Raw genomic sequence first — 23,388 nt, forward strand, 5'->3', positions numbered from 1 at the left:
TAATAATTGTAAAACACTTTAGAATGGTGTCTAGCTGTAGTAAGTCCTTGTTAGTCACTGCTCTTCTTCTATGGCTCCAGAGGGTTTCCCAGAGGACCCCTAATGATGGTGCAGTCTGATGATTTAGAAAAATGTCCAACAGGGCAAGAGGCCTGAGTCTCAAAATGCTGGCTTTCAGCATCTCAGTTACATTCTCAAACATGGTACATACAGTAGGCTGAGCAAAATGAGGCCTTTTAACCAACGTCAATTCACTCTACTGATATCGTTTGCAATTCTGACAAACAGCCCTGCCACAGAGTAACCTCAGGCTCTTTGAGAACTTCCTGGGGCAGCCAAACCTGCAGAACAGCTGTTGGAGCAGAAGCCTAAGCTCACTGATGTTATCAAATGCCCTGGTAAAGTCAACAAAGTAATTTTTCAAGGTGTTCCTGAATTTGTCCTGTGTCTGCTTTCCTGAAAAGGTCAAATTCGCTAATGTACTTTATAGATTAGAACCACTCATTCAGTTCTTCTTTCAATTTCTGAGTGCTAAGGTTGTGCCAGGCAGGGGGATACACAGGTGGGCACAGTCCTGGCCTCAAGGAGCCCACACTGACCCAGTGTGCTAAGTACATTGGACGTGTGTTTGTAGGGGTCCAGAGCTGCCACATCACCTAAGAGTAGGGCCCACCAAGATTTGTTCAGAGATGAAGAGTGTTCAAGGGACCAAGGCCATATGTTTTGCTTCTATTCTCATTGATGGTGAACACTTTGACCTTGGATTCCTCACCAGTAAGGAGATGATTCTCAATTGGCTGCAACTGGCTCCTTAAGGAACATTTGGCAAATTCTGGAGATATTTTTAATCATCACAACTGAGTGAATAACTACTGACATCTAGTAGGTAGAGGCCAGGGATGCCACTAAACATCCTATAATACCCAGGGTAGCCTCACAACAGAGAATCATTCAACCCAAAAAGGCAATAGTGCTGAGGTTGACAGAAACTCTTAGCTACATGTCTCTAAGTTTCTCTCTGTGTTTTCTCAAACCTTTTGTTTCTTTTAAACCAAAGCAAATATTTAAATGGCAGCTTTCTCTCTTTTGAGTGGAAAGTTATCTTAGTACAATCTCCTATAAAATGTGCCATTCCCACCAGCTGCCAACTAAGTTTAGGAAGTTCATTTCCTTAAATCTTAGCAAGAATCCCTGTAGCATCAACTTCCAGCTTTCTGCAGGCTTAAGGGGATAGGACTTCCATGTATAAATAATGGAAGTCTATGTATCATAGAAAACCTCTGTTTTAGACAGTAGTTTCATTATTTTTTCCTACTTTTTATAAAAGTTATTAACTGGAATCAACAATCACTAGCTCAAGTTGCATCCCAGCTCATACCTTTTAGATTGACAGTCTCTGAGCAACAATCGAGAGTGCCAAAGAAAGAAATCTATTAATATTCAGATTGGATTTTTGAATCCCAAGAATTCCAAATTAACTCTATTCTCTTATAACTTCCAAGCATTTTTATTTCTTTTTACATTCCTCATCAGCTTCAGATGCCATGGCTCTCACATGGTAGAGGACAGTGAGCTCTGAGTATTTCTCCAAGGAAAAGGAGTGTGAAGAAGCATCTGGAGCAGGTCTCTGTCCTCTTAGAGAACAAAGGTCTGTGTGTGCCATTTCAGTCCACTGCTCAGTTAAAGGAGAGGCTGCAGGTAGCAAGCCAATGGGGATCATGCAAACAGGGCTTTGGGGCTGGTGCACTGCAGGCATTATGCGTTAACTTCTGGCTGTGCGGATACAGAAACCCAGATTTTCTAATCCTGACTCGATCATTGACCAGTAACCTCCTTGAGCATGATCTTTAAATTCTCTAACCTCAGTTTCTTCATCTTTAAAATGAGGACAATAAAAGTACTTCACAGATTTCCTCTGAGGATTAAATGAAATTATCTATGTCAGGGGGCAGTTGTTGCTGGTGCCGTGGGGTTCAGTGTCCTCAGAAAGGTGGAAAGAAGAAAGCAGCATTATTCTGAAGAAGAATGGGGACTCCATTTTTAAAGGACCTCTCTTATATGTATTCCTCACCAGAATTCTACCCCATGCTTTTTGCAAAAAGGAAAAAAAAGAAAAATGAGAGAGACAGACAGACAGAAAGAAAGGTAGGTATGAGTATACCAAGACCACAATGAATTGAAGAATACCTCTCCCCTCTTTTTGCACTCTTAGTCTCTTCCACAGTTCTCATTCTTTCATCTCTGAACCACATGAGTCACACAGAAAGGCATAGGCATGTGTAGATCAAAAGTTAAGATGATGAAAAAAACAGAAAACTTACAGCTTCTCAATCTTGTAAGCATGTGAACACAGAGAATATATTTAAGTCTAAGTCCTTGGTGGAGAGTCCTGTTGGGTCAGTACCCTCATGTGAACCTGTTCTGCCCAAATGCATCTCACTTATCAGAGGCTTCCACTTTGAATACAAATGATGATCTTACCCAGAAATGATCCAGCCCAGACCCACATAGGCTTGGAAAAGTGGCGGTGATGCTTTCTGTCTCTTCCACACATGGAAAAATATCAGAGGTGCCACTGATGGTGTGAGCAGACACACAGTGGCCTCACTTCTTCCTGGCACAGCCTGCTTGCTGATCGAGCATTTTAGAACCAGAGCCAACTAGAAACCAACCATGAATGGAAAACTGAACTCTCTAGGAGAAATCTAAGTTTCTTAAGTAAATTTAAAGCTGAGCTGAAGGGAAACCTGTTTACATAGGTAGCCAACCAGGGATTACGTTAATTATGAGTTCCTTACAGTAAGCTTTAGTTTCTAGTCACTTACCACAGCAGTTCCCCTCACAGACACAGCAGGTCTCACATGCCTGTCACATCTGTGGAGAGAATTTGAAAAAATTTCTTTGAAGAGGGCCAAACTTTTACCAGGAGAAAAATCAACAGCCATCTGCCATTGTACCTTGGTATCTTGAGAAGATATGTGTATATTTCTAATGTTCTATAGGAAGATGTTTCTTGGTTAGTGCATTGTTGATAAAAATTTTGGAAAACTTTCCTCTGATTGCTAATGATGTTTTTACATCTTTGTCACTCAGGTAGCCAAGAAGAAATTAAATAATAGTGGGTTTGTGTCTGAACACAGCATGAGATACAATAGCAAAATGGTTATATCTGCTGAGTGCTTATTATGAGTGCAGGCAGTGTTCTTAACTCTGTGCTCATGTTAACTTGTTTAAATACTTCATTTTCATACAGTGGATGCTGTGTCTACTCCCATCTTACAGACCAACAGATAGAAGTTAGAAGATACTACCCAATCTAGATATCAGCAATTTTCAACCTTTTCATCTCATGGCACACCTAAATGAATTACTAAAATTCTGCAGCACACCAAAAAAACATTTTTCTGCTGATCTGACAGAAAATAGGTATTTTGATTCATTCTCACCGGACATCTATTGTTGTGTTGGCTGCTGTCATTTTTTTATTTGACAATTTAAAGGAAAGGAAGTCGGTGTCCCTGGCTAAATAGTCAGATATTGCATGTTTTAAAAATTTTTGTGGCATACTGGTTGAAAATCGACGTTCTACACTTTTGCCAGAGTGATCACTATAAATTGAATCATGCTAGTTTCCTGCTTAACATTTTAATGGTTCCCATTTGCACTCAGGTGAGAGTTCAAATTCTTCTCTGTGTTTAGAAGACCCTATATTATCTAGTCCCTGAATACTTTCCAGCTTCATATCTCACCTTCCTTTATCCCTTCTGCCAAAGGGATTGGCCACACTCTGGAACCTATGCACTCATTGTTCCTTTGCCTGAAACAGTTTCCTACCAATTGTTCACCTGGAAAACTATCTCATCCTTGAAGAATCATTATAAATGTAATTTTCCCTGGGAGACCTGCCCAGGCTCTAGATACCTAGACTTAGATTCTTAGTCTAAGATACACCCCTTCCAATGGGTTCCCGGAGCACACTGAACTTTCCCTTCTTAGCATGAATCTGTTTCCCTATTTCCTTTTTGTTGTCCTCACACGATTAAGGCCTGTAAAGCCATTGCCTGTTGTTTCATTCCATAATGCTGTACATGGAATTCCTCAAACAGTACTTGTTGAAGAAATGAGCAAATGTGTTCATTTTTATTCTCACCGCATCTGCTCTTCCTATATTCTTCACCATCATCCATCTAGTTTCCTAAGTCAGAGTGGAGAGTTCCCCTCCACTCTTCTTTCTTCCACATTCACCCCATCCAATTACCAGGCTCTCATCATTCTACATTCTAAACCGTGCACAAATCTGTCCACTTTTGCCCTCCTTGTTGCCACTATGTACGTTTAAGCCACTATCATCTCCACAGTCTCTTACCTGGTCTCTCTGACTTGAACTTTGCCCCTTGAATTTGTTCTTTGAGCTACAGCTAGAGCAGTTTCACAGCCTGCGCACTATTGGTATCTCTTTGGTGCAGTGGGCTGTCACATGTTGTAGGGTGTCCAGCAACTGCTCGGAACCTTCCCCACTAGAGGCCAATAGCACTTTCCTTCAGTGAAAACCAGTAATATCTTCAGACATTGCCAAATGTCTTTTGGGGGCAATTTGCCCAGGTTGAGAACCACAGAATTAAGATGATCTTTCTAAAATGAAAATCTCATTATGTCACTTCTCTGTTTAAAAACCATCAATGGAAAAAATATATACATATGCACATGCATGCATGCATGAATGAAGTAAACCAAAATATTAGTGTTTGTCCAGGGAGTTATGAGTGATTTTTATCTGATATATATGCATGTATACATAAAATAAACCTATGTTATACATAATAATAAGAAAAGGTATGGTGTTATTCAAAAAAAGTGATTCATGGCTACCTGCTGTGTACAGGATCAAACCCCTCCAAGCTCACCAGCACTGCATGGGTAAGGTCCAGAGTTCTGGACTCTGCCAGCCTTTCCCATCCCATCTCTTATCAGTCTCACCTTATACTGGGTTGCTGAACCTCAGTGACCTAGATGTTCACTTTTTCCAGTCTCTGTACCTTTGCTGTGTCATTCTTTCTGCCTGGTGCAATATCCCAACTCTCCACTGCTCAGCTCAGTCCTATGTGTCTTTCAAAAATTGGTTCTCTTCTTCCTGGAAGCCTCCTGGATCCTCTAGTATGAGTTAAATGCTTCTCCTACATGTTCTCATGGCAGAAATGCCACTCATCCACCATAGCACTCACCATATTATACTGTAATCATAGGTGCATCTGACTGTCACTGAGGTTGCAACAAGGCAAGATGACATCCCTGTGTAAATTTTATTTATTTTTTAAAGGATTTTATTTATTTGCTTTTAGAGAGAGGGGAAGGGAGGGAGAAATAGAGGAAGAGAGGTATTAATGTGTGAGATACATCAATCAGTTACCTCTCACACACCCCACAACTGGGGACCCGGCCCACAACACAGACATGTACCCTGACTGGGAATCAAATTGGCAACCTTTTGGTTCACAGGCTGGCACTCGAGCCACTGAGCCACACCAGTCAGGGCCCCTGTGTGAACTTCAAAGGGCATCTCTCCCTCAAGATCCTCACTGTCACTTGCCAGCAAACTGCCATAATAAATATACAAATCCACAAGGATTGTGATATGACCAGAACTTCCTGGAGATCTGCAGGGTACCTCCTGCCCACCTCTGTGCAGTAACCTGGTATCCCCTGATAGATTATGAAGTCCTCCAGGCAGAGGTGAACTTTGTTTTCACGATTTTATCTCTAACACTAAACATAGCACCTGATCCAAAGGAAGGCTTTGATAAAAGCTTGATAAATAAATGAAAGAGAAACTTTCACCTGGGCTACTGGCGCCTATGCCAGGAACTCTGACGGCCTTTAGTGTGGAGAGAATAGGGAGCCACGCTGCAGTGGTTTCCACACCTGAATGAACTTCCTAATATCCCAGAGAATTAAAAATAAATAAACATCCCTGTGCCTTTCTTCAAACCTTCTGAAGCAGAATCTGAAGGTTGGGGCCTGTCCTTATTTTTAAATTGCTGATGAGATTATAATAATGACCAACCGGATCAACGGGGGATCCTTTGGCCACTGCTCTTGCCCTGCTTCTTCCTCCTGTCAACACAACACTGCTGTTTATCTGTGGACACCACACCTGGTGTAGAGGATTTCCAAAGAAGGCTTACTCTGACTTCTTCAATCTAGGTGTCTTAGGTTTTTTCCTGTTCCAATGCAAGCAAAGGCACTCAGCTAGGAAATGGGAAGAGAGCACAGCAGGACATTTGTAGTGCATGAGAGAAAAAATAACCACTAACCAGAACCTAGGAAAATAATAATCTGTCTTTTTAATTTTCCAAAATAGTATTTGAAGTTTTTGTTTATGTAAACTGAGGTTGCAGTTGGACTGCCTAAGCTGTGTACACCCTACAGATGAGGCAAATTTGGGGATGTCTGAAGAGCAGCTAGTGGATACATTGAAGCTCTTTGCATCTCAAGGGGAAAAAATTACCCTAAAGGAAGAGGGTAGTCAGCATGTATATACTCACTGCTTCAGTTATCACTCCGTGATCACACCTACAGAGAGAACACTTACTATATACTAAGCACTGTGATGGTCCCCAAAGGAAAGAAGCAATCTTAGATTTAATTGTACATGTTGCTCTTGAGACTATGAACTAGTTCCCTTGTAGGTGCACTTTGCGTAGTTCTTGGGATTACAACAGAGGAAAGAGTAGGGGGCAAAGGTCCACATCCCTAAAATTGTCATAATGAACTGATGGCCCACGGTTGCACAGCTTTGAGAATGTGTGTGGACAGGAGGGTGTGGCCCCCTTGAAGGGGTGACTTTATTGTGGAGTATGTTGGGGCATGAAACAGAGTAGCATGCGTATCCCCTACTATGGGGTGGGGGCCTCACTGTAATGACCTGGGTCTAAAATAAGAAAAGAACAACTGTAGATGCTACTCGGCAACCAGGAAGATGGCATTTGTAACCTCATGACATATACTATTGGTTATTTGCTGAACCATGTGGAAGGAATTTGTGGGGCGTGGAGTTGCTGAAATTTTGTGGTGGGGAATGAGTACTCTACGTCACAGGTGCTAGACTTCCCATAGCAAGACCTGAGGAAATATGACTTACAAGGAAATGCTGGGGGAGAGGTACATGTAAAACATGTATACTTTTCTCAAATTTATTGGCTAGCAATAAATAAATTAAAACATGAATGGAAATTCTTTTTCTTTTTTGGGGGGGTTTGGGGGTCACACAGGGTATATAGTATGACCATTTATAAATAGGCTTAAAATAATAATAATAGATAGTATGGGAACCGCATAAATTTGGGAGGAGAAACCAGTCATATCTGAAGCAGAAATGGCAGAACTTTTTGCCTTCTTAATTCATGAGGTCACTATGTTCCCATGACCTTTTATCCACTGATAACAGGAAATCAAAGCTTCAAAATTCCATATACTTTTTATTGCCTGGGCCTTTCTAAAATGAACAAGTATATCTGGTGAAATGATGAAGTCCATTTTTTTTTCCTGGAGATAGCTATCCATTATCCAGTGTCATTTCTCAGTTAAGCTATAGCTTAGCTTAAACGAGGAAAAGAAAATTCTCTGATGCTTAGTCTTTTAGGACTGAATGGAAGGCTGACTGTGTTCCGCCTAGAGAGGCTGGATCTCTTTCTGTGGTTTATGAAAAATCCTATAAACTGCTTTGCTGACTTGTTCTCCAGAGCAACAAGTGTGACAAAGTCAAACCTTGATGACTTCAGCGAGTAGAAACCTGGCAGAGAATGACTGTACTTCCCCTGGGGCCTTTGTCAGCTCCTCTTGCGCACTCACAGGCAAGGAGGAGTTCCTGAACCAGAGTCTGTATTTTAAGGATGATTTTGTATTTTGAAAGATCAGAACTGCCAAAGAAAGTCTGGTTCTACTCAAGAGTAAAGAGCACCTTGAAATTTATTGGTGGGATGCATTCCTACCACGATATAACACTTCTTTAACCATACACATTCAGGATTTATAACCAAATATTTAAGTAAAACTGATATTTAAAAATAAAAAGGACATATTTTTACATTTTATCTTAGGAAACCTCTTAGAAGCAAAAACCAATGTCTTCATGATATTTGTATCAGCATAACTAATAAACATATATTCTAAATTATGTTTTGAAAATAGAGTGTATTTAAAGACAATAAATTCTGTAAACTGCTAAGCACACATGTACACTTAAACTGATCTTAAACTGATGAAATTTGTTTAATTTCTGCATGCTGTGCTAAATGCCTCAGTTCATCTGGTTAAAAGAGAGCTACAGGTCATTTCAGTACTTAAGAAGGGTGGTTGTTAAACAGAGTTTTGCAAGCGCTTCAATTTTTTTCAGTTTGGCCCATAACTAAGACACATTCGACCCAGAAAGACGATTATAGATCTTTTATCTCCTTTGATCCACTTTTTCAGTAACTTGCAATATGAGCTTGGAAATAACTGGTCAATAGAGTTAACAGGTTTTTCAACCTTTCCCAGTTTCCTAATGTTAGATTGTTTGGTGATATAAAACCCTGCCTTAGAGAAAATCACCTAAAACACAGACTACAGCATGAGTTCCAGCTACACCACACATTAAGATTATTTCTTTTCTCCTTAAAAGACATTTTAGCTACAAAAAAATACTCCACTTTTGAGGATACTCAAAAGAAATAAAATAACTCCCCAAATGAAAAGTTGAAAATACTCCACTTTCAATTTCCCAAATGAGAGAATTACTAATGTTTCAAACATTTTACAAAAAAAAAAAAAGCAACTCACCTATTTGAAGAGTATTTGCTTGCAAGTGACTCTGGTAGAGATAGTCACATACGTCTACATTTCGTTCATTATTTCATCAAAGACAAAAGAGCTTATGGTGAAAGCTAGAAGCAAAAATCCTTCCATCCACCCAAGAGAGGAAAACAGAGCTGTTTTCTAAGTCTATCTTCATCACATGCCCCACCAGCTGCTTACTGCCTATTGCTTTTCAGCAAGAGTGACCTCTAACACCTTTTATTGAAGCACTGCAATGCACTCTTAAGAGTCTGACGGCACACACAGAACACAGCACACGCCAAGCCAACACCTTAAGGGTGGGAAGCTTTTCAACCAGGAAGGCATGCTGAAAATATTTAGCAGTCAGCTCAACTGAACGGAAGTAAAGCGTTGCTTGTTTTTCACAAGACAATCCAGGAATATAAGGAGTTGATGTGAACTGATTTATGCAGATCTAAACTAGGAACCATCTGGAACTATGCCTCCATTGCTCTAAAAGCTTCTCTTCCTTTATCTTAAATTTAAATTCTGAGCAACGACATCAGAATGGTCCTAATTTTTCTCTAGTCTCTTTGGTTATCTCAGTTATGCTCATTTAGTACCCCATCCTGCCTTGTGACCACAGATACACATACCCCTAAGGAAGTACTTTGGATTTAAATATCTGCCCAGGCATTCAGAGCAGGGGAAAAATTGTCAGTAATTATTACCTGGGACCTGTGCAGCTGGTTAGAGGTAGATTTCAAGCGAGCCAGGTTTCATGGTTTCATAAGGACTTAGTCCCTCTGCAAGAAAAGTCCTGTTTCCTTTGTCAGGATCTGAATTTAAGTTCTAAGAACAATCATTAAACATTCTGCACAGAAAACAGGCTGCCGGCCTCTGGGATCAGGTAGCTAATGAGCTATCACGTGATGTGAATTTGACTCACCCTTTCGGTCCCAGCCAGTGAGGCTTTAAAGTCTCCTTTCTGGGTTTCCCAAAGGAGAACAGGGAAGCAAATGATGATCTGAAACTCAGCCGAGAAGGAACAGGTGTTGGGTTTCTTTGAGTAGGTGTAGTTTTAGATTGTGATGTTTGTAATTCCATAGGATCTAAAAGAAAATTGTAAAAGTTCTGTATCATTAAAATATTTCCAGGTAAATAAATCTCAGAGAACTAAGGCTTCACCGCCCCTCCACCCCCGCCGCCCCCTCTGTACTCGTGGGAAGTCTAGCAGCAGGCATCTCCCCGTGAAGACCTCAGGAACTCAGGGGAGTCCTGCGCCTAAGACGGTTCTGCTGAGCAGAGAAAATCCTCACAAAGACCAGAGGGAGTCTTTCAATAGCACGGTGCTGCACCTCCCTGGGACCCTCCCCTACACCAGCTATGTGAACTCTATTCAACGTGTCTTCCCCGGAGCTAGCTAAAACCTGATATGAGGTGAGGGACCTCATTCAGTCTTACCTTGCTCTTAACCACCTTGTCCTTCAGAAATTTTTATTTTAGTATTTTAAAACATAATGATAGGTACAATGTAACTTTAATATCAAAGAGAGTAAAGGAAAAGGAAATAAGCCATTTAGAGTGTTTCTTATTCCTGTCAAAAATATATATATATATATTTACTACATATATGGTTTACATGTATATATGCATGTAATATAAATATGTATACATATTATATAGTTTTATATGTAAGTATGAAAAATTCTAAGGTAATAGCAACACATACAAAGTCCATAATACTATAATACTTTTGGACATGCTGAATTTATAAATATTAGAGGAATTCAAGGTAAAGGGGAAGTCACCATAGCGTATATGGGGTTAATCTAAATATCTGAAATGTGAGTCTTTTTAGATAGGTTTGCTTATTATGGGAGTTGCAAAATAGTGTCAGTATGTGAGTTTAGAAATATCATTACATGTTTCTTGACATTACTGATGTTAGTAATATATAAGCAAAAGCAGTCAATGTGACTATCAGTAGAAAGAGACTTTATACTGTTACGGTATTTTATAATTTCTAATGTACTTTGTTATTCTCATTATAGTCCTGTGAATGGTTTTATTACACTCATTTACAGGTAACAAAAATTAGTGATTGGTGAAGGTAAGCAACATGCTTAGATTCCAAAGAAGGCATTTATTGGAGCTCACATGGTTTAATTACGTTTCTAAAGTACCAGAAGGGTGGGTGCTCCCCTACCACCTCCCCGGCTCCCTTCTCATTAAACTCCCCCTTCCCCACCTCTCTGCTACCTCCCCCTCCTTCTGCATCATCACCACACTTATTTAAGTGCTTACTGTGTTCCAGCTCAGTACTTTATACATATAACTTTATTTAATTCTCACAACCACCCTATGAGGTAGGTATTATCATACCCATTTAAAGGTGAAATAAGTGAGACTTGTAGAGAATAAGTAACTTGAATATTCACATGGATTCTGATGGAATAGACAGAGTGGAGATGTGAATTCAGGACTTTTAAAAGTATTGACATTTGTGTTCTTAACCACTATATTATCTTGCCTGACTTTAAAAATATATACCCCAGATATTATAGTACATTTTTAACTCACTCTTTTATTGTGTGTTACGAAACTTTTGTGCCATGTTATTGAAAAATAGTCCTAAACATCGATTGGTTAAATCGGAGAGCACTGAGCCATTGCCCACAATATTGTGTCATAAGAAAAAAAATAGGTATAATTTTTTTCTCACCATTTTCTGCCATCCCCTTCTTTAGCCTGTATGTAAGGGGTTGTTTTAACATTTGGCTAACATCTGTTTCATTGCAAAACTTTTTTCTTTGAATTTCTTCAAACCATTCACCAGTCACTCCCTGAAGCCATCTGATATCCCTCTTTGTCTTCTGGAGTTTGCTGAAATAAAGAAAAATATTAATATACCCTTTAAATTCTTCACATCAAGTGTAAAGTCATGTGACAGGCTAAATTTTACCTAATGGAGAAACTCCTTAAACTACAAGTCTAGAAGAAAAAATTGGTCCTACTCAGAATTTTTTTTCACTACTGTGTACATATATTGGCTGTATATTTTCCAAAATAATAACAATCTAAAACTTTTTGCTAGTATTTAAAATAATCAAATCTGTGAGGACAGTGTGCGTTGACCATTGTGCAAATCTACGTAGTAATGCAATAGAATAATAGATGTATTAATGAGATGTTAAAACTAGAATATTCTAGTTCTGATTACACATTCATTTCTTCAGATGTGTTCATGGAGCAATATCCATGCACCAGTCTTTGTGTAGGCAATGGGGATTCAACAAGAATAAAACATTTAGGGTCTTTACTAGCCCATCCAGTGGTCAGAGAGAAAAGCTTATATACAGAAAAGAAATTGTTGAATGTAGTGGTCTTACATAAGGGGATTCTTTAAACAAAAGAAACACAAAAGCCTATGAATGAGCATAGGGCCAATACTCAGGTAGTAAGAAACAGTGTAATTTCAGATAGGCAGAAAAGGAAACCTGAGCATAAATGCGTCTGACCTCCACTTTCAGAGTACCAGAACCGAGGTTCCATCCTTACTTCTTTCTTCTCCCCTGCAGTGTCCTGCTTAGTCCCCTTTCAAATGAAAATGTGGCTCTAAGTCCTTAATTAAAACATTGATTGTGATGGATTTTTTGTTTGTTTTTAATTTTTTGTTTTTAAATTATTAGTTGTCATACAATATTATGTTAGTTTTAGGCATACCACCCTGTGATTAGACATTTATATAAACTCATGAAGTGGTCACCTCAATAAGTCTAGTACCCATAGTTACTACAATATTACTGACTAAATTTCCCATGCTGCACTTTACATCCCCATGACTGTTCTGTAACTACCATTTGTACTTCTAAATCCCTTCACCTTTTTCACCCATCCCCTTAACCCCTCACCCATCAAAATGTCTGGCAACCTTCAAAATATTCTCGTATCTGTAAGTCTGTTTCTATTCTGCTTGTTAATTTTGTTTCTTAGATTCCACATGTAAGTGAAATATACACCCCAGACATCATCTGGCATTTGTCTTTCTCTGTCTAACTTATTTCACTTAGCATAATACACTGTAGGTCTATCCATGTTGTTGTAGAAGGATAGATTTCCTATTTTTTTATGGCTGGGTCATATTCTTTGTATATATGCACCACCTCTTTTCCATTCATTTATTGACAGGCACTGAGATTGCTTCCAGATCTTGACTATTGTAAACAATGCTGCAATGAACATATGGATGTATATGTCTTTTCAATGTAGTGTTGGGTTTCTTGGGATAAATACCCAGAAGTAGAATTGCTGGGTCCTTCTCTGTCTCATTAGAGCCTTTGTCTTAAAGTTTCTTTTGACTGGTATAAGTGTTGCTTTCCAGGCTTTTTTGTTTTGTTTTGTGTTTATTTTCATGAAATATCATTTTTCCATCCCTTTATTTTTAGATATTTTGGTCTTTCAATCTGACATGAGTATATAGCACATGTAAGGGCCTTGTTTTGTTATCTATTTAGCCACCATATATATTTTGATTGGAGCATTTACTCCATTTGCCTTTAAAGTAATCGTTGATAGATATGTATTTATTGCTGTTTTATTATTCATATGTACCTTTTTTCTTCTTCTTTTTCTTAAAGAATACCCTTTAATGTTTCTTGTGACTGGTTTGGTGGTGGTGATGGATTTTTCTAGTGTTTTCTTGTCTGGGAAGCTCTTTATCTGTACTTTGATTCTAAATGATAGCTTTGAGGGGTAGAGTGATTTTGGTTGCAAGTCCTTGATTTTCATCACTTTGAATATTTTCTGCCAATCCATTCTGGCCTCCCAAGTTTCTGATGAGAAATTAGCTGAAAGTCTTATGGGAGCTTCCTTATAGGTAACTGAATGCTTTTTTTCTTGCTGTTTTTATGGTTCTCTGTTTTTAACCTTTGGCATTTTAATTATAATATGCCTTGGAGTGGGCCTCTTTGGGTTCATCTTCTTTGGGACTCTCTGTGCTTCCTGGACTTGTATGTCTATTTCCTTCACCAGGTGAGGGAAGTATTCTGTCATTTTTTAAAAAATAGGTTTTCAATTTCTTGCTCTCCCTCTTCTCCTTCTGGTACCCCCATTATGTGAAGGTTGGTATGCTTGATATTGTCCAGAGACTCCTTATACTATCCTCATTTTTTTCTTTCTTCTTTTTGCTGTTTTGGTTGGGTGTTTTCTTCGTCCTTATATGCCAAATTGCTGATTTGATTCTCTGCTTCATCCAGTCTACTGTTGATTCATGATACGGACACCAGCAAGCAGTGTCCATAGTGTGTGGCTCAGACAAGACAAATTCACATGGAATACTGAGTCCTGTGAAGGAAAAGGGATGACACGGCCAGTCTCTCAAGGGGAGAGCATGTGGACCCTTGCCTTGACAGGCTTTTATTGGCTTAATTTGAATAGGAATACAGGGTGTATATGGAAAGCTCATCAATCATTGTCAGGCAGTAATAATCAAATAGATCATATTCAAAGAACTCTGAGGGCTTATTTTGAGTCAGAGTCAGATAGCTAAAGGGCCAGTTTTAGATAGCTAAAACTTTGGGGAAACAAACTCATTTCATACTTGGACCCTTATCATTTAAATTGAAGGTATTAACAAAGCAGGTTTCACAGGATTTTATGTATTCTTTCTTAGGCCTGATAGCCCTAGCGAACCGCCTATTCCTGCTCAGGGCTGCACCACCCTTTGTCATTGTTTCAGGCTTAAGTCAGGCAGGGGAAGTAAGGCAGCCAAGAGATTAGGAGACTTCTCTAAGACAGAATGAGGACTCAGGCTACGTCAAAGCCTAGGGGTGAGGGTCCATCACCTCCTTCTCCATAGCCCCCCAAGTCCTTCCCTGATGGCCTCTTGTGACTATCCCTGTCTTAGGTCGTCGCTCCCTTGAGGAATCTTACCCGTCATTGGCTAACTGGTCACGCACTGGGTGCCAGGCAGGGTGAAGTAAAGTGGGCAGAGGCAGTGCTCCTGCCTGGGAGATAAGCTTTGTCTCCTTAGTGGCTTAAGGTGTCAAAGTCTCTCACTCAGCCTTAGCCATGGGGGGTTATAGTTTCTGAAATCAGGCAGGGAGGTTCCAACAGATTCCCTATAATGCATTCTTCATATTAGTTAGTGTAGCTTTAATTTCTGACTAGTTCTTGTTTGTGGTTTCCATGTCCTTTTTTATGCTGCTGAAGTTCTCACTAAGTTCCTTGAGTATCCTTGTAACCATTGTTTTGAACTCTGTATCTGGTGGGTTGCTTGCTTTCATTTCATTTACTTCTTGTTCTAAAGATTTCTCCTGTTATTTCGTTTGGGACTTGTTTCTTTGTCTCTTTATATTGGCTGTTCCCCTGTTTGTTTCTATGTACTAGGTAGAGCTGCTGCATCTCCAGAACTTGGTGGAGTAGCCTTAGATAGCAGGTATCCTGTAGAGCCCAGTGGCATAGCCTACCCAGTCACCTGAGCTGGGTACTCCAGGTGTGCCCCACGTGAGCTGTGTGCACAGTCCTGTTTTAGTTGAGCCTTGATTGCTGTTGGCACTTCAATGGGAGGGACTGACCCCCCAAGACTGATTGTTTTTGAGGACCATCCATCACTACAGTGGAGATTCTGCTATGTAGGGGCCAACTCCATGGAGCAGGACTCATTTTAATGGGGCTTTGGTGCCCACTGAGTCTGCCCCTTGAGTGTGTCACTCATGGAATGGTTGGCTTGTAATCCAGTGTGGTCTGAAGTGCCCACTGAGTGCACTGGCTCTAGGGCCTACCTTGAGGTGCAGTCCAAGGTCAGCTGCTGCCTGTGCCCTGCCCTGGGCCACCACCCAACATGAGCTACAAAGTGACCTGCAGATGGGTGCTACTTGTGCCGGGCTTGAAGTTGCCTGGGAGAGGTCAAGCTGCAAACCAAGGCCAGATGCTGCTAGTATCAGGTCTGGTGCCAATTAGTGAGAGGTCCAGGGCTCACTGAGGGCAGATGCCGTATGCTTGAGGAAGTTTAGGAGAATCAGAGGCATGAACCAAGACAGGCCCTTTGTATGGAAAAGCCACTGGAAATGGCTTGGGTGAATCTGAAATTTGGTTGGGGTAGGGTCTTAGGGAATCACCAGAGCAGGGTGAACATTGTAAGCCAGGTTGATGGATGCTCAGATATGGGGATCATCTGCCAGCTGTGTGTGTGTGTGTGTGTTGGTGGGGGGCTGTTTTAGGAAAAGAACAGTGTCCTCTGCCAGCTTCCCCTCCAGCCGTCACCCTGATGCCAGACAATTCAGTTCTTCCCTATATGTCTCTGGTGCCTTTCCAGCTGCTGCCCCAGCAGCCAGAGTTCAGAGCATGTGAGTCTGAGGAAGTCTGTGTGTATGGATCCTTTAAGAGGAACTGCATGGAACTCTGGACACCCTCCAACTCACTCAGCCACATTCTTTTCTGTTTTTTGCAGCCAGAGGTTATGGGGACTTCCTGGCACTGGAACTTTGTGATAAAGAGCCTGGTGTAGGGCTGGGACCCTTCACTCCTTTGCGGGATCTTCTCAGCTGAGTTATCCTGCCTGATTTTTAACCACTGCAAGTGGGTGTGGACCAGTGTTCCCTGTCTCTGCATCCCCTACCAGAATCAATGTGGCTTCTTCTTTAGATTCTTCATTGTAGGACTTCTGTTCAGCTGGATTTCAGGTGTTCTGAATAATGGTTTTTCTGTAATTTAATTGTAATTTTGATGTCATTGTGAGAGGTTCTGAGTACTACATTTACCTATGCCACCATCCTGAGTGGAACCTCATGATTGTTTTCAGAAAGCAGATCATTTTGCCCTATTTCAGGCGGGATAGAACTGCTTGGAAATGGGAGGTGCTCAATGCAGAGGGAGACAGCCCTGGTCTGAGGCACACAGAGCACAAAGTGGGGTGTGAAGAACCTGATGACTGTTCTCATAAAGCCGTCAGTTTGGCACAGCACTGGTGAAAATGCCTGGCTTGTTGTCAGGTTAAAGCCTGGGAAATTCTGCTGTTTTGGAAAGAATTTCATGTGACTCTGCAGTGATTGCCCTTTATCCATGTCCTCTGTGAGGCACAAGTTTTAGGGACTTTATATTACTAAGAAGGTGGTGAGCAAAACAGCTGCAGAGTGGCAAATTTGGAGTTAAAGGCAATGAGCTGAGAGGGTTGCAACTCAGCCTCCTGCTTGGGGCTATGATACTGTCATTTTATAAAATAATTGAGAAGGAAGCCAGAGGCCATCTTGCCCAGACTTGCATTTTGAGAAGCATTAGGCAACAATCGTTATGTTCAACCCACATAGTTTGCAGTAGTGCTTCCCATTTTGCCACTGCTGCAGCTCTGACACCTGCTCACTCCTGACTCTAACTAACACACTAAGAAACCAGCAGATGCCTCCAACTAATTATCACCTCATTTTTCAATGTCCCACATTTGTCCAGGACTTCATGAAGGCATCCCAAATTATCAGACCCTCACAGTCAGAACACCAAGGGGGTGTGGGATTGAGAGTGGGAAGTGGGCATGGGTAGGGTGGGAGAAAGTGGTGGTGGGAAAATGGAGACAACTGTATTTGAACATCAATAAAAAAAGTAAAAAGAAAAAGGAAGAACTGGTTGACAGTTTGGTAGACTTAATATATTTAAGCTAGTTGTCGATTGGGTTTCATTTCTCCATTGACAGAAGTTCTTGCAGTACCCCCATTTTCAGATTATATTGAATATAAATCTTAAACTTCATAATGGTCTCTATAGTGAGAAGTAGACATGGTGGTCTTAAAATAGTGGATGATAACATCTATGTATAAAGCCAGATTGTAAAACTACAGTAAAGCCAGACTACACACTATACTAGAAAATAATAACATCTCAGTTTGCAAATCCATCACTGAGCTCAGTCTTCCTTCCCACCCAACAAAACCAGTAGTCAACCAAGCTATGGCGAATATAAAAGGGACAGTTACTATTTCACATCAGTCTTCCAGGGCATTAAGTCGGTTCTGTAGCTCTTTTAGACAGAACAGCTTATTTCGGCATTAGGTGGACTACAACATTAGATTGTATCCGGGTGGCTTTTCACAACACGATACATAGCTGAGTTATAAATATACACCCTAAATGTTGAAGACAAGTACTTTCACTTTTCACAATACAGTCTTTTTAATTTTTATTAATTTTGCATGTGTCATCATGTTCTTTTTAATATCCCTCTTTTATGTTTTATTGTCTTTTACCACAAAATTGCCTTCCATCCATTTAGTTGTTTGATGAAAACGTTTGCAGCAAAGATGTTTACAGAAAATGCTTACAGTGACAAAATCCAGGACATGGTTTTTCACATGGTTGTAATAAATCTTATTCAATGTACACTTGTGGAAGGTCTCCTATGGTGTGGATACAGAGGTACAATGGTGAGCAGAGCAGATATGGTTTCTAAGGCAAAGAGATTATACTCTAATGGGAGAGCCAGACATGAGTCCAACAATGATATGGATGTAAGGCAACAGAAACTGGTAGGTATGATTTACTCATTCAACACATGATGAACTCTGGGTAAAGAGCAGTGAACAAGTCAAGTCCTTGCCCCCATGGAATTTATATTCTGCTGGGGTAGAATGAGAACAACAAAAAAATTAAAAAAGTAAATAGATGCTATGAGAACATAAAACAAGAGGACCTTGTCTGAGGAAGCAGCAGAGATTTCTCTAAGAATATGACAAATGGCCTGAAGGTTGAAGGATGAGGGATGAGGCGAAGGAGTCATGGGCAGGGAAGAGCATTTTCTAAGCAGAAGAGTGGCAGCTGTGGAGCAGGTGCTCTGTGAAAGACATAAGGCACTGAAAGGAAGCCCACTTGGCTGCAGGGTGGCCATGGAGAATACAAACTGAAGGGGAGAGGAGGAGGCAGCTGGCTGCTAGGTCATTCAGTGTTTGGGGCTGGATGAAGCAGTTTGGCAGTTGGTCCTGGAGGAATGACAAAGCACTGATGACTTGCCAGGGCATGACACATCAGATCTGCATTTTAAAAGATCATCCTAGCCACAGGTGGAGAGTAAACTTCAGAGAGGAACAGGAGAGTAGTGAGGGTACTTGTAGAGTCTGGGAGAAAGGTGTTTGCTCGAATCAGGATGGTACTGGTGAAGCTGAAGAAAAGTAGAAAGCATTCAGAGCTACTAAGTGGATAAAACTGACCCCCAAGTGTCCACCAAGCAATGAGGTGAATTTGCAGGGTGAGGGACAGAAACATGTAAAAGAAGACTCCTAGATTTCTGATTTACATGGATGCATAGAAGATGCCATTAACAGACACAATGCTTATATAATTTAAAAAACCCCCAGCATTATATATAAATACTTTTAACATTACTCATTTTTGGAGCAATCATTAAATATTTGCATAATATTCAAACTGGTATATTTTCCATAATTTATTTATTATTCCTTTGGCATGGGGCATTGAGGTTTTTCCTTATAAATAATGCTATAACAAATATCAGTGTGTTTTTTTTATTTTTATAGCTCCTCTGACAGACAATCAAGTAGAACCACTGGGTCAAAGAGTCAAAATATTTTTGTGATTTTTTTTTTATAAAATAAATTTTATTGATTAGGCCATTATAATTGCCCTAGTTTTTTTTCCCTTCTATACCTCCTCTACCCTGCATGCCCCACCCTCCAGCATTCCCCCCACCTTTAGTTCATGTCCATGGGTTGTACATATAAGTTCTTTGGTTCTTCCATTTCCTATTCTTAACTTCCCCTGTCTATTTTGTATCTACCATTTATGCTTCTTATTCCCTGAACTTTTCCCCCATTCTCCCTCTCTTTCTCCCCACTGATAACCCTCTATGTGATCTCCATTTCTGTGATTATGCTCCTGTTCTAGTTGTTTGCTTAGCTTGTTTTTGTTTTTTAGGTTCAGTTGCTGATAGTTGTGAATTTATTGTCATTTTACTGTTCCTAATTTTGACCTTCTTCTATTTCTTAGATAAGTCCCTTTACCATTTCATACAATAAGGGCTTGGTGATGATGAACGCTTTTAACTTGACCTTATCTGGGAAGCACTTTATCTGCCCTTGCATTCTAAATGACAGCTTTGCTGGATAGAGTAATCTTGGATGTAGGTCCTTGCCTTTCATGATTTCAAATACTTCTTTCCAGCCCCTTTTTGCCGTCTCAAGGTTTCTTTGAGAAATCAGCTGATAGTCTTATGGGAACTCCTTTGTAGGTAACTGTTTCCTTTCCTCTTGCTGCTGTTAAGATTCTCTCCTTATCTTTCATCTTGGGTAACTTAATGATGATGTGCCTTGGTGTGTTCCTCCTTGATTCCAATTTCTTTGGGACTCTCTGACCTTCCTAGAAATCTATTTCCTTCACCAAATTGGGGAAGTTTTCTTTTATTATTTGTTCAAATAAGTTTTCAGTTTCTTGCTCTTCCTCTTCTTCTGGCACCCTTATGATTCAGATGTTGCAATGTTTAAAATTATCCCAGAGGTTCCTAAGCTTGTCGGTTTTGTTTTTATTATTTTTTTTAATTATGTTTCTTCATTCTCTTCTGGTTGAATGTTTATTTCTTCCTTCTGTTCCAAACCATTGATATGGGTCCTGGTTTCCTTCCCTTCACTGTTGGTACCCTGTATATTTTGCTTTAGTTCACTTGGTGCAGTCTTCATTTCATTTCTTCCTTCATTTTGTGACTGGCCTCAGTCAATTCTTTGAGCATCTCGATTACCAGTGTTTTGAACTCTGCATCAGATAGGTTGTCTTATCTCCTTGTCATCTAGCTCTTGTTCTGGGGTTTTGATCTGTTCTTTCATTTGGGCCATATTTCTTTGTCTTGATGCACCTGTTATGTTGTAAGGGGCAGAGCCTTAGGTATTTGCCAGCGTGGGGCAACACAGCTGTATTGGGGTGCTGTCTGTGGGGGAGGGGTCAGAGAGGGAACAATGCTGTTTGCTCACTTTGCTCTAGCCCTACTTTCCAAGAACTCTCCTGTGAGACTGGGAGTCTCTCCTGCCATCACAACCCCCACAGAATTTTACAGCTAGAGGTTCTGAGTCTTTAGTTTCTCGATCAGCCAGCCCCGCCTTGCTTGCAGGGTCCACCACCTTGCTGCAGGTCTTCTCCTCTGGCTGCCCATCTCAGCCCCTCCTACCAGTCTGGATGAATGTTTCTTTAACTCTTTGGTTGTCCAAGTTCCATGCAGTTTGATTTTCTGGCAGTTCTGGTTGTTTATTGTTTTTAAATTTGTTGTTATCCTTCTTTTGGTTTGCAAGGAAGCAAAGCATTTTTGCCTATACCTCCATCTTGGCTGAAATTCTTTTTTGTGTTTGTTTTATACACCCTACCAAAACGCTCCTCACAATGGCTGTCACAATCTGACTCATGCCAGCAATGTACAAGACTGTCACCAGGCCTCTTTGGAAGACTGAATTGAGTATTTTTATTTTATGAATTTAATACTTTTAAGATACCATGTTTATAATTGTGAGTGGCTATTTTTCTTTAAAACTTTTTTGAAAGTTACATTTCTTTGATAAGTAGAGAGTTTTGAATATTTTCCCATGTTTGTTTACTTACCAATTACAATTTGTGTTTTGGCAATTGTACATTTTATCAGTTTATGAATCAGTGCCTCACAGTTTTTCACTGAAATAAGGCATACTTAATAAAAATATGAACTCATGTTCAAAATATTTCTCCCAGGTTGCTAACTTTCATTCTGATTAAGTTTGAATATTGGGCCATAGAAACCTCATTCTGATTAGGACTAGAGTAGGTAAACCATTTTGATCTGTAGATAAGTGTATGCTAATATTTATCTCCTGAAAATAATCAGAAATGATATTCAGACAGTAGTTATGTGCAGACACATGAGAGAGCAAGATTTTGAAGAAATTCAGCAGGTTTTAAAGCAGAAGTATTTCAAGGATGAACCTGGGAATGGTTGTCAGGAAAGTGGGGAATATGTACAGCCAGAAAATTCAAGGGTACAGTAGTTAAAAAATGGCATTGTGTTTACCTATTATGAATGAAGCAAAACATAAATAGTTGTAGCCTTTAAAGTAAGGACTACCCAGAAAGGGAAACTAGGAATGGCATAAATGTCTAAATTCTTTGTGTACTTGTAACTCAAGTGCTTAATCTTATACACTCAAGAATCCTAAGCACTACAAAAGAGACTGTACTTTTATAAGCTACTGTACTTTTATAAGTTAAATGAGCTTCTGTACTAAAAGGAGCATAATTATAAAACCAATGGTTTAGACTCAGTCATTTACTTAGAAATAAAATATCAAATTAGTTCAACACTAGCAAAAAAAAAATCTGAACAGAAAGCAAGGTGCCCTAATATGTGAAACTTAAGAAGCCAGTGTTTTAAGTCCCTGGCTTTAGTCTGACAGAAATAACGTTTGCTTGTGGAAATAAACCAAGTTCATTGCTACACTGCACAGCTTCTTCCTTGTCTATATTAGTTTGTTATATACTCAGCCAGCCATTTAGAGCAGACAATCCACTTTATGCCAATGAGAAGCACCTCAGGATTACAAATGACATGCATAAGATAAATTTCAAGTGTACAACTTGTTTGTCTCATTAGTTCAGGTTGACTCAACATTATCATGAGGGACTATTGTCTACACTAGTAATTTGTTCTACCCCCAGGCTGGTTAACTTGACTAAGTTAAATCAAGTTTTTTCTTGCTGGGCCATATAGCCTCAGCCCCTGCTCCAATTCCGAATAGTCTTCATTCATCCACAGGAATCAGTCTATTGTATGCTGCCTTGGATTACTTTCTAGCATCACCTGAATGAGTCTATCTTCTGAAGTTCTCCTGAGTTAAATTTATCTTTTCTTTATTTTCCATCTTTGAGTGATGAATCAAATCCCCACCCCTTTCTTTATTTTCCCCAGCTGTGCCCTTGCTGATCTTTGCTACTCACTTTTTTTTGTTTACCTTTATTCTGAGTAGATGTTAGTTCTCATCTTTATTTCCATGACTAATCAATCATGTCCTACCCATTTAAAATGTGCTCTGCAAATGATAGTTGTCCCTTCATCTGCATTCTTTGGCCCCATTTGTCTGCTTTCTGTGATCACATCCCAGCCCATTCTTGCATTGCCATCAGGCGGTAGGGCAGTAGGTGAGGGTCAAGTGCTAGCTGGATGATCTTGGCCAAAATATAACTTTCTTGGCTTTATTTTTCCTGTTTGTTAAAGAGGGTTAGATGAGGTGAAACACTGTTTACAAAAGCAGACCTCCAGAATTCCTCTCATCTCTGAAGGTACACTCTTTTTCCATGTGACTTTGTTAGTCCCCCCACCCCCACACCCTTGAATCTGGGCTGGCCTTGTGCTTGCTTAGGCCAGTTGAAAGCAACACAGTGAAACTTGAGGCCTTGCAGTTTCTCCTCTCTCCTTCTTTAATACTGCTATACAAAAAAGCCAAGACTGCCTTCCTTGAGCATGAGATCACGTTCAGAGAGAGGCCCAGTAGTGCATGTCACCAACTGCCAGACAGGTGAGTGAAGCCATCTTAGACCAGACGTAGTCGAGCCCTCAGACCACTGGAGCCAAATGAGCGATCG

At 40.1% G+C, this 23,388-nt stretch overlaps 1 protein-coding gene across 5 annotated transcripts in view; it reads right to left on the minus strand.

The window, feature by feature from the left end:
• The window catches only part of EXPH5 (exophilin 5), an 80,783-nt gene that overhangs the window by 15,337 nt on the left and 42,058 nt on the right, over window positions 1-23,388 (minus strand). For 3 of the 5 annotated variants that reach the window (XM_045838174.1, XM_045838175.1, XM_045838180.1), the window contains exons 2-4: window positions 11,519-11,679; window positions 9,743-9,905; window positions 2,826-2,874 (exon numbers count right to left, since the gene is read on the minus strand). In XM_045838174.1, coding sequence (XP_045694130.1) covers window positions 2,826-2,874; window positions 9,743-9,905; window positions 11,519-11,679 — 373 coding nt within the window. Of the gene's footprint in view, window positions 1-2,825; window positions 2,875-8,817; window positions 9,068-9,524; window positions 9,682-9,742; window positions 9,906-11,518; window positions 11,680-23,388 lie in introns of those variants that run through there. The other 2 variants (XM_045838195.1, XM_045838190.1) reach the window with 2 other exon arrangements.

The sequence above is a fragment of the Phyllostomus hastatus genome, unplaced genomic scaffold (genome assembly GCF_019186645.2).
Source record: "Phyllostomus hastatus isolate PE091 unplaced genomic scaffold, TTU_PhHast_1.1 phas_contig_113, whole genome shotgun sequence".
In the NCBI taxonomy this organism is placed as follows: domain Eukaryota; kingdom Metazoa; phylum Chordata; class Mammalia; order Chiroptera; family Phyllostomidae; genus Phyllostomus; species Phyllostomus hastatus.